Source organism: Heliconius melpomene, chromosome 5 (genome assembly GCF_056956725.1).
Source record: "Heliconius melpomene rosina isolate 202511_hmr_F chromosome 5, ASM5695672v1, whole genome shotgun sequence".
NCBI lineage: Eukaryota > Metazoa > Arthropoda > Insecta > Lepidoptera > Nymphalidae > Heliconius > Heliconius melpomene.
The window spans coordinates 8,693,683-8,709,165 of NC_140393.1; the positions used below are offsets into that span (position 1 = coordinate 8,693,683).

General features: G+C 31.5%; 3 protein-coding genes across 6 annotated transcripts; 1 reads left to right on the forward strand and 2 right to left on the reverse strand.

Moving 5' to 3' along the window:
- Positions 1-2,334: 2,334 nt before the first annotated feature.
- Positions 2,335-5,925, reverse strand: LOC146539212 (glutathione S-transferase 2-like). Of its 2 annotated transcripts, none has more exons than XM_085186059.1 (5): positions 5,831-5,925; positions 4,572-4,708; positions 3,485-3,652; positions 2,890-3,032; positions 2,335-2,500 (listed from the first exon to the last, which is right to left on the reverse strand). In XM_085186059.1, the coding sequence occupies exons 1-5, from the start codon at positions 5,896-5,898 to the stop codon at positions 2,339-2,341; spliced, it is 678 nt and encodes a 225-aa protein (XP_085042185.1). In that variant the 5' UTR covers positions 5,899-5,925; the 3' UTR covers positions 2,335-2,338. The 2 variants fall into 2 exon arrangements, with proteins under 2 accessions (XP_085042185.1, XP_085042186.1); XM_085186060.1 differs by lacking the exon at positions 5,831-5,925 and adding an exon at positions 4,981-5,103.
- Positions 5,926-7,808: 1,883 nt separating this feature from the next.
- On the forward strand, positions 7,809-11,000 carry LOC146539213 (glutathione S-transferase 2-like). Its single transcript, XM_085186073.1, has 5 exons — positions 7,809-7,925; positions 8,767-8,906; positions 9,230-9,397; positions 9,909-10,051; positions 10,591-11,000. The coding sequence occupies exons 2-5, from the start codon at positions 8,771-8,773 to the stop codon at positions 10,750-10,752; spliced, it is 609 nt and encodes a 202-aa protein (XP_085042199.1). The 5' UTR covers positions 7,809-7,925; positions 8,767-8,770; the 3' UTR covers positions 10,753-11,000.
- Positions 10,999-15,113, reverse strand: LOC146539214 (non-structural maintenance of chromosomes element 3 homolog). Of its 3 annotated transcripts, none has more exons than XM_085186063.1 (6): positions 15,001-15,113; positions 14,325-14,555; positions 13,271-13,430; positions 12,755-12,870; positions 12,065-12,160; positions 10,999-11,380 (listed from the first exon to the last, which is right to left on the reverse strand). In XM_085186063.1, the coding sequence occupies exons 2-6, from the start codon at positions 14,526-14,528 to the stop codon at positions 11,300-11,302; spliced, it is 657 nt and encodes a 218-aa protein (XP_085042189.1). In that variant the 5' UTR covers positions 14,529-14,555; positions 15,001-15,113; the 3' UTR covers positions 10,999-11,299. The 3 variants fall into 3 exon arrangements, with proteins under 3 accessions (XP_085042189.1, XP_085042188.1, XP_085042187.1); XM_085186062.1 differs by having other exon boundaries at positions 14,904-15,028; XM_085186061.1 differs by lacking the exon at positions 15,001-15,113 and having other exon boundaries at positions 14,325-14,844.
- Positions 15,114-15,483: the final 370 nt, after the last annotated feature.

Here is a 15,483-nt window from a genome sequence, read left to right on the forward strand (position 1 = left end):
GAATTACTTTCGTGTTCTAATAAAAATATTATTTTAGAGACAATATCCATACATTGGAAACTTAAGTATCGCCAATTCTATAAAATAATTATTTTCTTACAATTTTGTCAAACAAAATACTTGATATGATATGATGACATATCATCATCATCATCATCATCAGCCTGCCCTCGTCCACTGCTGGACATAGGCCTCTCCAATGGCACGCCACTGAGCTCGATCTTCGGCGATTCTTCTTCTTCTTCTTCTGTTCTTCGATGACATATATGTATTCTTCTTATTTATAAAGTGATTTCAATAAATTAATAACTATATGTTAAGGAAATCTGCCAAAATGCAATAGTGAAAACTACATTTTAATGGGTTAAGCCGTTCCTGTGACTAACATGAACAAACGCACAGACGAATAAACAAGAAACTTAATAGTCATTCGTTTCATTTCTATTACATTACAATACATTTAAAAACCCTCCAATAAAAGTTTTACTTATATGTATATATTTCATGTATAGACATTTTATTTCAATTATATGTATAGAATGTCGGTATTTATTTCCTTATTGAAAATCTGTTGTGGAAAGGGGGACTGACTCAACAATGTGGTTCCACTGATTTAGCTACGCAATGACTGGCAGTTTCCAGTGCATTTACTTACATAAACTATGAGAGATACATACAAATATAAACACAGATTCCTTTTGTTTAAATATGTAAAGATGACACAAATATTTTACATTTTCAAAGTCACTTTTCTGCGCAAACATTTCTTGTTCCATACTTCTGCCTCATGAATTATTGACTACGATCAATAAATTTCTAAATAAGCTATTGTATTCTCTAAGGTAAAAAATCGGGTTACATTAATAAAAAATAGCGTGACATATAGATTTTTTTCCAATATAGCATGATTAGTAGATGTCAGTGTATGTTAATTTTATATGATTCGTGAATCAATTACTATATCTTATCAACATAAATTTTAATATTTGCTATGTAATATAAGATTAAAGACAATGATATAATTAGTTAAATTATGTAATTTAGCTGTAAAGTTTTTAATACGAGTAGAGACCCTTATAGAGCGGATAAAGCGCGTATAATATGGTATTACAAAATTATCTTGGTTATTCCAATATAGCATGATTAGCAGATGTCAGTGTATGTTAATTTTATATGATTCGTGAATCAATTACTATATCTTATCAACATAAATTTTAATATTTGCTATGTAATATAAGATTAAAGACAATGATATAATTAGTTAAATTATGTAATTTAGCTGTAAAGTTTTTAATACGAGTAGAGACCCTTATAGAGCGGATAAAGCGCGTATAATATGGTATTACAAAATTATCTTGGTTATTCCAATATAGCATGATTAGCAGATGTCAGTGTATGTTAATTTTATATGATTCGTGAATCAATTACTATATCTTATCAACATAAATTTTAATATTTGCTATGTAATATAAGATTAAAGACAATGATATAATTAGTTAAATTATGTAATTTAGCTATAAAGTTTTTAATACGAGTAGAGACCCTTATAGAGCGGATAAACCGCGTATAATATGGTATTAGAAAATTATTTTGGTTATTCCGGTTAAAATAGTTTATTTTGAATACTCATCAGGATGGGTATAATTCATTAGCAGAATATATTTATTTATAGGATACTAGGAAAATGGTTACTACTATGGATCATTGATATATGCGTATAGGCTGACTAACATAAATGAAGTACGCACGAGTGTTTTTAGTATTAGTTAGTTTTCGATTTCATTTTGCGTTTTTTATACTGGTATTTAATATATTTAGTACAGAATAATTAGACGGTAAATTGTAAAACATTTTCGTAAAGTAACAGTTATACCAACTAGCGCCATCTATTTCAGAATGAAGTACTTAATGATGAAAAAATTAAAATTTAATAAGAAAGAATATTTTTTACAACGATGACCGGAATAAATCTCAGAGTACATACTTCTTTTATTTATATTTTTGTTATCTAAAAATCTGTAAATACAATTGTACTAAATTGAATTCAAATTTTTTTTGTAGGTACATTATTAAAAATACCATATTAATTTCTCCATATTTTAAGTATTGTTCCTCATTTAATAAGAAAGAAAAATACTTTTTAGAAAATGTATAAAAATTGAACGAAGCGGAATTTGAACAGGATTCTTCAATATATTTTGGAAAAAATAATATAAGTATAAGTAATGTATGTGACATTACTTTATTATAATTCATTAATCGTAAACTATGCAGTAACATAAGGGACAAAAGTTGGTTATTAAAGAGAGAAGACAAAAAAAATATATTATATTTCTATTTATTTATGAGTTCTTTCATTATAAGCCTTTACATTTGGAATGGAATAGACGGCGTCGTACACTTGCTTGAAGCTCGGGTACTGTTTCTCCAGATCTGGTATTCTTGTCATTAGTTTAATATAGTCTAATTTTCCAGCAAACACAAAGTCTGCCCATGAGAGCTGGAATAGAAAAAAAAAGCATAAAATTATTAACGTTTTAGAAATTCTGTAAAATATGAAAAAAAGTCTAATAATAGCATTTTCGCATTTTCTTTAGTTTTTTCAGCTTCATACTGTATGTAAGAACTAGTGGAGCATCTTGTGAGACATATTACATATTACGCATAACATTTGCTTCTGTAGCATTTATTTCTATCTTCAATGTCTCATTAACAATACAGAGAGTGTTAAATTAAGAGAAATGCTCATTATCTCACTCGTCCGGTCTATTTAGTTTTTCTATTAAACGAGAGATTCTATGTGTTTTTATTATTTAAAAACAATGATTATAAAAAAATATCCAAACTCCTAATGATCCTGCATAAATAATATTCTTTATTTTTAATTACCTTTCCATTAGCTAAATGGCCGTTGTTCTTCTTTATAATTTCATCAAGTTTTTGCAGCATCCACGGGTATACGTCTCTGCTGTATTCTTTGTGTTTTCTTTCCTTTATTTTCTGATCAGACTCGTAATGGACGGACATTGCCTCTGAAAATTATATAAAAAAATGATTGAGTTTCTATCAACATTGAAAATATAATCTTAGCAGCGTCACCCTGTATCCCGCTTACAGCAGGTAGGTAGAGGGAACCTAGTTTTAAGACACTCCGTTCCCCACTTTCCGCCGAATTTTGGAGGCATTGCGTGTTGAGTGGCGGAACTGAACGCCACACTTTTGCCTCGACACCAGAGCGAAGAAATGAAAATATAAATTTAAATAAATATTTCCTTTCCTCGAGCGGGGATCGAACCCACAACCAGACGATTTTGCAGCACACTTTGTGCTGGCGACTGGCCTTAAGATTCATAAAATTATATTTATCATATACTTTAATTTCTCTACCTACCCTACCTAAAGGTAATGTAGCCTAATATTTACGTCACTAAATAAATATGAAATAAACATGGAAATACAAAAAGGAATAATTTTACTCACTTACCGCGACGAAAATCAAGGAGGAACTCGACGTTCTGATTAATTTCAAAGTCCTCCTCGACGTTTTGCCCACCGAGTCCGTACCTGCGGCCGAGGTAGCGGGCGATGGCTATACTTTGCGCGTATTGTTTACCATCGATCTCTAGTACTGGCAGTTGAGCGAAGGGAGTATCTAGAAATGAGAAGAGCTTCTAGCAAATGTCTGAGTTTACGTGTTTTAAATTGGTGGGAAAATAAAAGTAAGTATCTCAATATTAAAGTGATTTTACCCCCCCTCCCCAAAAGAAGAAAAGGTGAGAAAAGAAAAATAAATAAAAAAATGTTTTTAATATCTTTTCCGCTTCACACGATATAATGTTTTACCAATATTGAACTTATGTAATGTATTTAACCAGAAACAAAATTATTAGAATGGAAATCTAATGTTGAGACACTTCGTCCTCCACGGGCCACCAAATTTACAAGACATTAAGTGTTAAGTAGCGGAACTTAATGCTTAATGAAAAAAAATTAAATATTGTCGTAATCATTCTCTCGAGTCAGAATTGAACCTATAAAAGTCTCGTCTACAAGCAGGCACAGTTAACACTGTGCCACGACAGTGTCAAAATACAATTACAATTAGAATCTCTATACAATTGCATAAAACTGTTTTAATAATGTTTAAAATTAAATGAATAAGAACATTTAAAAAATTTAAACGTTAAGTCATCGTCTCAATGATAAGCAGATATCTTAGATTAATCGATTATTGACAGCTGCACTTATAAATTGTATCAATTAAATGAAGTATTTAAAATTAATTCCATCAAAACATAAATGTGAGAGCCAAGTTAAAACTTAAGTTCTTTTGATTTTTACAGTAACCTTAGGCATTCCTCCTTACTTCAAATAAAGTTAGTATCCTCACCTACACTGTGCTATCAACAGTTTTAGTTAGAGAATCACATCTATACAACTACAGGATGATAATATTTAGGATCTATGGGAGAAAAGAAAAAAAGCGAGAAAGAACAGGAGAAGAGCGGAACATTTATTCTATTAAAGTTAAATAAAATGGATTCTATAGCAAATATTTAGTTGTTACTTACGTGGCTTAAAGGCAGCCCATACATCTCCAGAAATACGGTTGTCTTCGAACTCCTCACCACCGTAAGCGAGAAGCAATCTAGGAGCCTCGCCCAGAGACTTAACGGGATAATAATGATAAATTATTTTTGGCATTTTCCTGAAAATAGAAAAATATACATACATAATTCATAGCCGAAATGTAAATATTAAAAAAAAATATACCTATTATGTTAATAATCGGTGGATTATAAAAAAAAATTTATACTGTATCATACATACTAGGTACCTAGATGTTTTATCTGTGCGTAATGACTTTTTGAAAATAATATTTTTACATTAAGATTTATTGTTACTCAGCTTTAAAGCTTACTATATTTAGTAAATTTAAAAATTGACTGTTAAAGGTAATCAAACTTTTTTTTTTTATACCTAACTAAAATTGTGCTCACTATGCACGTGTTGTGTTTTTTTAAAGCAAAGGACGAAGGTGTTAAAGAAACGGTACTGCTAAAATAATATATTTATATGTTACATACTCACTTGTATATAAATATACGTGAGATCAGTGCGAAAGAAGCAGTACACTGAGGTTAAATAACTCTGTCATTTTTATTATATACAAAGGGGGATTACCTCGTAACCTATATTGATACTATGATTAGATAACCTTCAAAAATCCGCGTAATGTCATGCGTTCATGAATGGAGAGCCTCATTTTTTTCCAATGTGTCTTTCTTTCTTTTCTAAATGGTCAAAGGTGTCTATTTTTATTAACTTCACGCTTTATCCCGCCCATAACAGGGTAGGCAGAGGAAATATGGAAACTTAGTGTTGAGACACTCTGTTCCACATTAAGACACTTCAGTTTCCCACTTTCCGCCGAAGTATCGAGGCATTGCGTGTTGAGTGGCGATAACAGCGTCCCGTTACCAAAGAAAGATAATGAATTTGAAGGCGGAAACTTTCGCGTTTAGAGTCACTAGCTTGTACCCCTGCGCCAGAACGTAATTAATTTATCAATTTTTGTTAATCATATTTGGAATAGAATCAGCAATTTAAATTGTGTAGTGCTTCTCTGCATGGTTGTCGATTTCGTTTCTCTTTATTCCGAGTACCTTCAAGGTAAAATTTACTTAGTAATAAAATTGAATAAATAAAACTTTATTTTTTATAGTTTACTTATTCATGAATTAGGAAGGTGTTAAAAGTTCCTAAAAATTTTTACTATATTATTAGGATATATTTACTATATTGTACTTAACCTGCATTGTCTACTTACAGAGAAAATATCAGAAATAAACATAGAAACGCTATCTCCGCCGAAAAGCAACTGAAAATGAAAAACATTACTATTAAAAAAAAGTTTAACACGAACATACACTTCTTATCAAAGATAAGATTATATAACTATGAAATACATATTTTTGACAAGTCATAATAATCAGGACCATTACAGTGCGAAAGGCTGTTATCAATCTTGATAATAATTTACAAGATAAATACATATAAAATAATCTCTATAACATGAATAGGCATTTAATAATAAAATTCATAATAATAACTCTAGATTATTCTATGTAAGTAGGCATATTAATTATTTATTGAAGCAAGTAGTTTAAACATTTTTGCCTACAGAAGGCAGGCCTATTGGTGCGAGTGCAAGCCTCAAAAAGGATATATTAATTTTGATTTTGATCTTCATTCAATAATGAAAATGACAGAGAATCTACTTAAAGAGCTAAGGTCCCCCATTCTCTGTTACCTAGGTGTTGGGTGACAGACAAGGAAATTGATTAAATGAATATTAGATATGTAGAGCACCAATATGTATCTAATAAACACGTGGCGCAAGAGCACGAAGCGTGACTGTAAACGCGACTGGTTGTGGGTTCGATCCCCATTCGAGGAAATGAAATATTTATTTAAATTTATATTTCCATTTCTGCGTCCTGGCGTCTAGGTAAAGCGTGGAGTTACGCCACTCAACACACAATACCTTCAGAATTCGGCGAAAAGTGGGGAGCAGAGTGTTTTAACACTAGGTTCTCTCTGCCTACTCTTCTGTATGCGAGATACAGCGTTACAGCTGATTTAATTTGATTACATTTTTTTACACAAAGAAGTTACAAATATAAAACAAAAGAACATGGTGGTAATCTAAACACATTCCTTTTTACATATATTTTCGTTAATCACACAAATAAGATGAAAAAGTGTTCTGACACTGTGTCACTGTGTCACTCTCAATAGTGGCCTGATAAAAAATGGCTACCTATTAGCGAAAAAAAAACAGGGCTAGTGTCCATTAGCCGTTATGTCCATAATTACTTGTATATGTGAGGGGTTGTGCCTGATATCCCCGTTATGCCCTCTCTTCTCCTACGTAGAAGGAATTAAATTATCATGATATATCCAAAATATATCTATTTAATTAGAAAATTATGCAAACATTAAATTACATTAAAAATAATTATAAATAAGGTAACTACCTATATTAAATTAATCTATAATATAATATAACCTAACATATCTAGATAGTTATTTTTATTATCATATGCTATTAAAAATTTAAAATATTAATAACAATATTTTGTTATCATTATTCTCTACAAATATGATGGAGCATGACTTGCAGTTAGTTACCCGTCAGCGTCTTTATACGTCACTATCATATGACTCAAACGCCATGGCCTCGGGTGATGTTTAAAAATAATACAAGTATTTCTTATTAATTTATTCCGCATTCCTAGTGTTAAGATGCTCTATTCTCCACTTCTCTACTTTCATAAGATTCTATGGTCCAGCACCCAGTACAGTATATTTTGCGATGTAATTGTGGGTTCGATTCCCACTAAGAGGGAATGAGATATTTAAATAATTTTCATTTCCCGCCTGGCAAGACATAACGCAATGTTGAGATCCGCCATTTAACATCCAATTCGGATGGAAGGAAAAAAAATGAAGAACAGTGTTTTAAGAATTTATTCAAATTTTAAAAATATATATTTCGTTTTTTTTTGTATATCTAGCTTCAGCTTAGAATTTTATTAATTAGCTATTTTTTTAATTAGCTAGATAAAAATGCTTATCTTATAAGCATTTTTAAGAATATAATTACTAGATAAATAACTCATCAATCTAATAAAAAATAACTATAATATTATTATATTATAGTTATTTTCTATAATAATCATTACTTTCAATAGATAATAAGTAAATATCTTAATGAAGGATTAAATTTGAGAGATTTATCTAATCGCGAACAAGTATACACGGTATATATTTAGTAAGGACTGACTCAGTATCATTCATTACTTTCATCAAGCAGTGTGTGTGTGGTGATCTAACAACAGTCAACGTTCATATAAATCTATGTAAGTTCATTACAATATTTATCATTATCATAGATTAATCATCATTTATAGATTATCTATAAGATATATGGCTCTGTAGATAATTTATGCATAATTTATAGTTACGCTCAATAATTGAGTGTTTTAATAAATTACGTTACTCAATTTTTACCCTCAAATATTTATATTTTTTTATTTTACTTAATAAGTAAAATTTACTTCTTATAATATCGAATTTATTTAGATCTAATTTATATACACAATATCTAATTTATTTTCAAATTAGACATATATTAGTACACTTTTTAATAGCTACAACGATGTGAATATTTTTTCCCCTTCTTTATTTTTGATGTACTCTAATAACTGTACCTTTTTTACACCTTTGAAGAGATTCCACATTTAGGACAAAACACGTATTTAGAAAAGTATAAACATTTGTGTGTAGTAGAGCTTGAACCCGCGCGCCTTATTTACTTGCTAGTGGTCTTCAAAGCGCGGGTTCAAATCCCGCTATGTTCAAATGTTTATGCATTTTCTAAATAAGAAATGTACCATTTTTCAAAATAACATGTTTATGTTACCTACATAGTAAAAGTTGAACTCTATCACTTTTTCATTTACACAAGGACATGAATCCATAATTGTTTTCCCAGCTACACGATTTAAGTGATAAGACACTCTCAAAATACTACGCTTTGAGTAACGTAACGGGCTTTGTTTTACCAAAGCGGAAAAAGAAACGCTTTAATCCCTCGAGCGAAAATGGAACACACTATCATCGCTCTTACATTCAGACGCCGTTCCACTGCGCCATGACGGCTTCTGTTCAAATATTGATAAAAGAACTGTTATTTTACAGCACAATGCCGAAAATCGTATACAATTACTTTAAAGACATCAAGTCCCTTGGAGAGCCACCCAGGCTGCTACTCGCGTACAGTGGAGAAGAATGGACAGACAATCGTATCACCGAAGAACAATGGCCTTCTGTTAAACCAAGTAAGTTAATAGAATGGAAATTCAAATTCAAAATATTCTTTATTCAAATAGGCAATTATTATAAGCACTTTTGAATCGTCGAATGAACATATGAACAAAAAGCTACCACCGGTTCGGAAGGCAGTTCTGCTGAGAAGAGCCGGCAAGAAACTCAACAGTTGCTCTTTTCAAAATCAAAATTTTTAAGAAATGTGTGGCGACAGATCCCGCTCATAGCTTTCCCGGAGTGGGAATCGAACATAAGTCATGTTTACAGTCAGACGATGTGCCATTATGACATACCATTTATTTATTTAAATATTAAACTTATTTTCTTTATTTAGCGACTCCCTTCGGAACCATACCCGTATTGGAGATCGATGGCAAGAAGTACGCGCAAAGTCTAGCCATTACCCGCTACCTCGGCCAGAAGTTCGGGCTCGGCGGCAAGGATATCGAAGAAGACTTCGAAATTGACCAAAATGTTCAATTCATTACGGATCTACGCTTAAGTACGTTTAATTTATCTTTATTTTATTATCGCTGCATCACGCACATAATAGGCAAAGGGAACCTGGAACCCTAGATTTAATAAATATATTTTTGAGATATTGCGTGGTGATTTCATTTTCAAAATTTTAATGTTTAGTTAATTGCTGTTTTACTTGAACCTGTTTTGGTGGGTCTTCGTATTTTGCTTATTAAAAAAAATGTATCAAAGAGCCTGTATCAAATTTTGTGTGAAAAACGACATTAAGTGCGCGGATGCATTCCGAATGTTGACTGTGGCATACGGAGAAGCTACCTTGGACCGAAGCAACGTTTATCGTTGGTACAAAATGTTCAAAAGGCCGAGAAGACGTGAACGAATCACCGTTAGTGAAGTTGCTGAGGACCTAGACATATCGATTGGCTCGTGCCATTTGATTTTATTAAAAATAATATAGTATTAACTTTATTTTTCCTTTTAAGTATTTGTTTTTTACCTCCAGACATGTTTTTATATACCTATTTTATTTATAGAAGCGGCGTCCGTCCACTACGAAGAAGACCAGGCCATTAAAAACCAAAAACACAAGGAATACAGTCAATCCATCTACCCGATATGGTTAGCCAAATTAGATGAGATCATCAAGAAGAACAACGGACACGTTGCTAATGGAAAAGTAAGTATTTTTTAGCCTTAGGCTGTATCCCGCAGCAGGGTATATATAGGGAACCTGGGAACCAATTCCCGCCAAATTCTGGAGGTATTGCGTGTTGAGTGACTGCACTCAACACCGCGCTTTTATATACTCCTTTCTCTATTATATGCAACGTGTTCAGAGAGCCTTTTGTTAAAACACGTTAAATCCGTTGTGTTACGCATCAGTTTCAAATTGAACTTAGCTACCTTATTTATGTATTTGGCTTCATGCTGTATCCCGTATACAGCAAGGTAGACAGAGGGAACCTAGTGTTAAGACACTCCTTTCCCTACTTCCCGCCGAATTTTTAGGGGCATTATTATGAGTGGCGAACTCAACGCCAGGCTTCACGAGCACCAGAGCGAAGAATTCATAATACTCGTATTAAGAAATCATAATTAATTTCCTCGAGTGGAAATCGAACCCACAACTGTCAGGTCAGGTCACAGCCTTGTGCTGAGCAGAGCCATGACGGCCTCTATGTATTGACGTTGTTAATGTAATTTTTCATGTTACAGCTCACGTGGGCCGATTTTATCTTAGCTGGAAAGTTATCCCATCTCAAGACCATGCTTCAGATGCCCGACTTAGAGAAGCAGTACCCAAGTATTAAACAAGTCGCCGATGCTGTGTACTCAATCCCCAACGTAAAAGCCTACGTTGACAAAACTTACAATTAGACCGCCAAAATAACATATTTAAGTTTAGTTAAAAATTAGTTTTTAAATTAATTTCCATAATTTCATCATCTCGTAGTATAGTAAATAACATTTTAATCTTTTTAAAATTTTATTTATATGACAATACAGATATATTTGTAAATATGTTATATGTATCAAATTATAATATTACTTTACCCACTAGTTTTATATAGGTCAAATACTTTTATAAGAAATAGTTCCTTTTGTAAATAAAACTAAAAACCATTGAGGATATTTTCATTTATTTATAAAATCTTATAAAAAAATTACACTTGTTTAGAATCATATTCATCATATAGTATATAGCTTTTTTAATGCTGTGCTTTTTTTATGAATAATATTAACATGTTTTCAAATAAATTATTGTTATTCTAAGGGCGCCACATATTAAATATCAGCTTACGTAATAAAAAACAAAACAAGCACAGGTTCGATAAACACCTTCAATCATTATCCTTACCTGTATTGGAAACCACTTTCATTACCAACCAATTTATCACCACTAAACCATAAGTGGAAAAATATATTAAACAGTTCTCTGTGCATTTTGTTGGGAAGTAGCCGCTTCGTACTGAATCCGCCAAAATTCTGGTGCTTGTTCTAATGCCTGAAATAAAATGAATACAAAATATTTTAGATTTTATATTCACTTTTGGGGGCTTTATCGCTTTTAACATTTTTTAGTGTTATTCCACACTTAGGAAAGAAAAATATTTATTAAGAAAACATACAAAAATATGAGCGTTGCAGGATTCAAACGCGCGCCCCTTTGGATGCCGTCGCTACGTTCACCAGAATGTATGGCTTAGTTAGTCAAAGCGCTTGGACGGTTTCCAAAGAAGCGCGGCTTCAAATCCCGGTACATTAAAATTTTTATACATTTTCTTAATAAGGCTTTATCGCCTGTTCGCTTGACCATAATATATTAAACTTAAGCGGGCGTTTGGCTCGCTAGTCCATAATAAAGCGTCGAGGAAATCCATAAAATCTTGAACAGATTAGCCCATTATTACTTCTTATAAGACTAGATTAACTAGAATAATTCGTACCCCCAAGTGGGCATTGAACCCACGACCATCGAGTAAAGAAGCTGTCCCACTGCACTACAATAGGCTCACTGTTTTATTTTAAATAATGAATAGCAGTGTACAGTCGACAAGTAGTGGCAACTATGAAGTATTTCTTTTTCAGTATTTTTGCACATTATAACTTGGGAATAAATCAAAAATCTATGCGGCCATCTACAGCCAGCTTCAGAGTGGCCACAGCGCATTGATCATACTATACTCACTTCAGACATCTTGTTAAGAAGCAACATCTTTGGTATTTCATGCTCGGCTCTCTTGCCCCATTGGAAAACGTTAATACTTTCATCATCTTGTGTTTTCTGTTAACAAAAATATATTATCTTTTATTGCTAAATTTATTAAATTTGAAATCTATTTCTTCTTTCCCTTCACTCTGCATTCTGCATATAGCTGGGTAGGTAGAGGGTAACCTAGTGTTAGGACAGTCTATTCCCCACGCTTTATCGTGTTACAAAAACAGAGAAATTAAAAAAATCATATCCTCATATTGGAATGCAATCCACTGTGCAACGGCATCTTAGACTTTTTTATTCCTTACTATCTAATTTTATCAATTATCATGACGATAATAATATCAGTCATGGTTGAAATACATAAAATGAAAAAGTTAATAAAAAAAAAGTTAATTTAAAATTAAGGAATATCTCAAAACAAAAATCTCTAAAAAATAAGTGAACAGCTAGAAAAGAGCTGATAAATTTGATACGGCTGATTATATTTTCTTGAATAATGTCTAAGAACACTTTTCAAATAGAAAAAACTTAATCTAATCAAAATCATTTCATCCTTTTGGGAGTTAGTATGGCACAGACAGACATACATAAACACACCACACACAGACAGACACGTCAACCTTATAACAACCCTGTCTTCATCAGGGGTTTATAGCATACCTTAGTGTGCTCTAAATATAGCTGTTTAGTGAAAACTTTAGTCAGTAAAAGTATCTTTTTTTTATCATCCACTTCTTCAATTAGTCGAGCCTGTTTCAGGAACAATATCATATTGTCTGGAAAAAAAAAAAAGTTATTATAAAACAGCCCATGAAATAATTATTGGGTTAATTTGTTTCTGTAAATTTAAAGTCCAGTCGTGAGCAGGGGCACTAGTGTGTGACTGCACAGGTTATGAATTGAATATGAATATGGTGGAAAGTGGAGAACAGAAGTGTCTTATTAGAACCAGTCACCGCCGGTTAGCACCGGAGTATCTTAACGTCAGGTTGCCAGATTTCTTCTCCCTGTGATGCTATGTGGAGGATACTGCGTAAAGCTAAAAAATAAACAAAAAATAAGTATTTCTCTTCACGTCTTCAAAATATAATTTCACACTTAGGAAAGAAAAATACTTTAAAAATAATTACATCTTTATAAAAAAAGTTTTTAAATAATGTGTTTCTTTTGCCTTACCTTCAGTAACAGTACCGCCAGACATAAATATATGAGTGAGTGTAACTATCAAGAGTCTTCTTACATCTTCATCGTAAAAATCTTTATGTTTCTCACATGGCTCATTCAAAATTACTATGTAAGTATCGTCTGTAATAGAAACCAATTTGTAGCCATATACCTGAAATTATATAGTTAGTTATTTTTTTAGGTACACACTGTATCCCGCACAGAGCAGGGCAGGCAGAGGGAACCTGGGAACTTCATTCTCATTAAGACACTTCTGTTCACTATTTTCTGCCATATTCTGGAAGCATTGCATATTGAGTGGCAGAATTCAATGTAGCAGTGTAACTGATTAACAAAATTAAACAGATGAGGCAAAAACTATTGAATGGATTAAGATGAAACTTTGCAGTATATGTAGCTTATACATAAGAATAACACATAGGCTACAATTTATTTAGATATTGTATAAATTGGCTATAATATAACAATAAGTAAATGGATTTGGTTTACTATTTACTTATATATGCATAAAATTTTATGTATGGCATGGAAGGTATCCACATAATATTAATTATAAAGTTTCTTTTCTATAAGTATATTGGTTTATACTAATAAAATTTAAATATTTTTGAAGAAAAAAATCAAGACACAAGTTATTATATCCTTGAAAATTTGAGATATTGCTTCTACCAGAGAAAGGAAATGAAACTTATACATACATTAAATGTAAAAATTCATGTATTTCAATAAGTTTAGCCCATCACCCAGTCAATGTGGCCTACATTGACATTGACCTTCAACACAAGGAATTAAATATCCAGGTATTTGCTCAGATCACACAATGACATGGAAATACAAGGTGAAAATCAAGCTGGCTGATAATAACCTGCTATTTAAAAACTTACTGTCTCCTTGATGGACCGTATGCCCTGTCTCTATTTAGCAAATTGAGCATATACCCCCTTTATTCCTAGCTTTCTTAGCATTCTTAGCTTACATTTTGAATGTTATTAGCAGTGTTATTAGTACTACTGATAAATAATAAATAGTAATAGATTGAACATACTCTTTTTAATATTTCTTCAGTTTTTTGAATTGCTTGTTTATAGAAACTTCTGGGCATATTTTGTGTTGACTCAAGGTGTTTAATTATTTCCGTTTTTCTTATACAACTTTTGCTACCTTCGCAACAAACAATAAACCTTGCACATTCTAATGCAATTTTGTCAATATCAACATTAAAATTTTGTTTTTTAGGAGTTTTATGCATATTTAATTTTACTTGTTTTAACTTGTTCTGAAAAATAAAATCATACATAAAATACAAAGGTAAACGTTTTATGACAATATGTGTGCTTACAGCACAACGGTTGTGGGTTCAATTCCACTGGAGGAAACTGAATATTTTCATTCTCTCGCTCTGGTAACAAAGCTTGGCGTTGAGTTCAAACACTCAACAAGCAATGACTCTTAAAATTAAGCGGTATCTGGGGAACGCAGTGTATTAACACTAGTTTTCTCTATAAACAAAAACAAAGAATATAAGTATATTGGAAAAAACAAGCGGAATTAATAATGTTAATAATATAATTATATAAAGTAATAAGGTAGGCAATTTGAAAGTTAAATTTAAATATATATTTACAGTTTAGGTTTACACAAACATATGATAATTGACAATTCAGTAATTTACTTATAAGCATAGATAACACACATATAAACAGAATATATAATTATTATACCTAAAGGGTAAAATCAGGTCACTTCATAGTTCATACAAAGAAATGGGAGGGACAAAACTATACTGCTGCCATATATCGTATGGCCATCATAAACAACATTTAAAATTTACTGCACTGAGATGGGCGGAAAATTTCAAATTTGGCTTTAAACAGATTTTTATTAAAAAGCCAAAATAATTCACTCTATCATTCAATTCAACTCAATCATTCAGATGTACTATTACTTCATTTAAATTAAGTAATAATAATACTTAAAATAATACTTCGAAATTATTTTGAAAGAGTTTGAAATATTAATGGTATAATAATAATAAAATATAAATGCAGAAATAAAATGAATAAACACTTTATACTTTTTTTATTGCTTAAAAACATTTGTTATAATGATATATATACAAAGAGTTTTCCTGCAAATCAATTAAAATCGACTGCTAAAGACTACAAAAATGCATACAAGACAACTTGACCTTTTATGTCAATAGA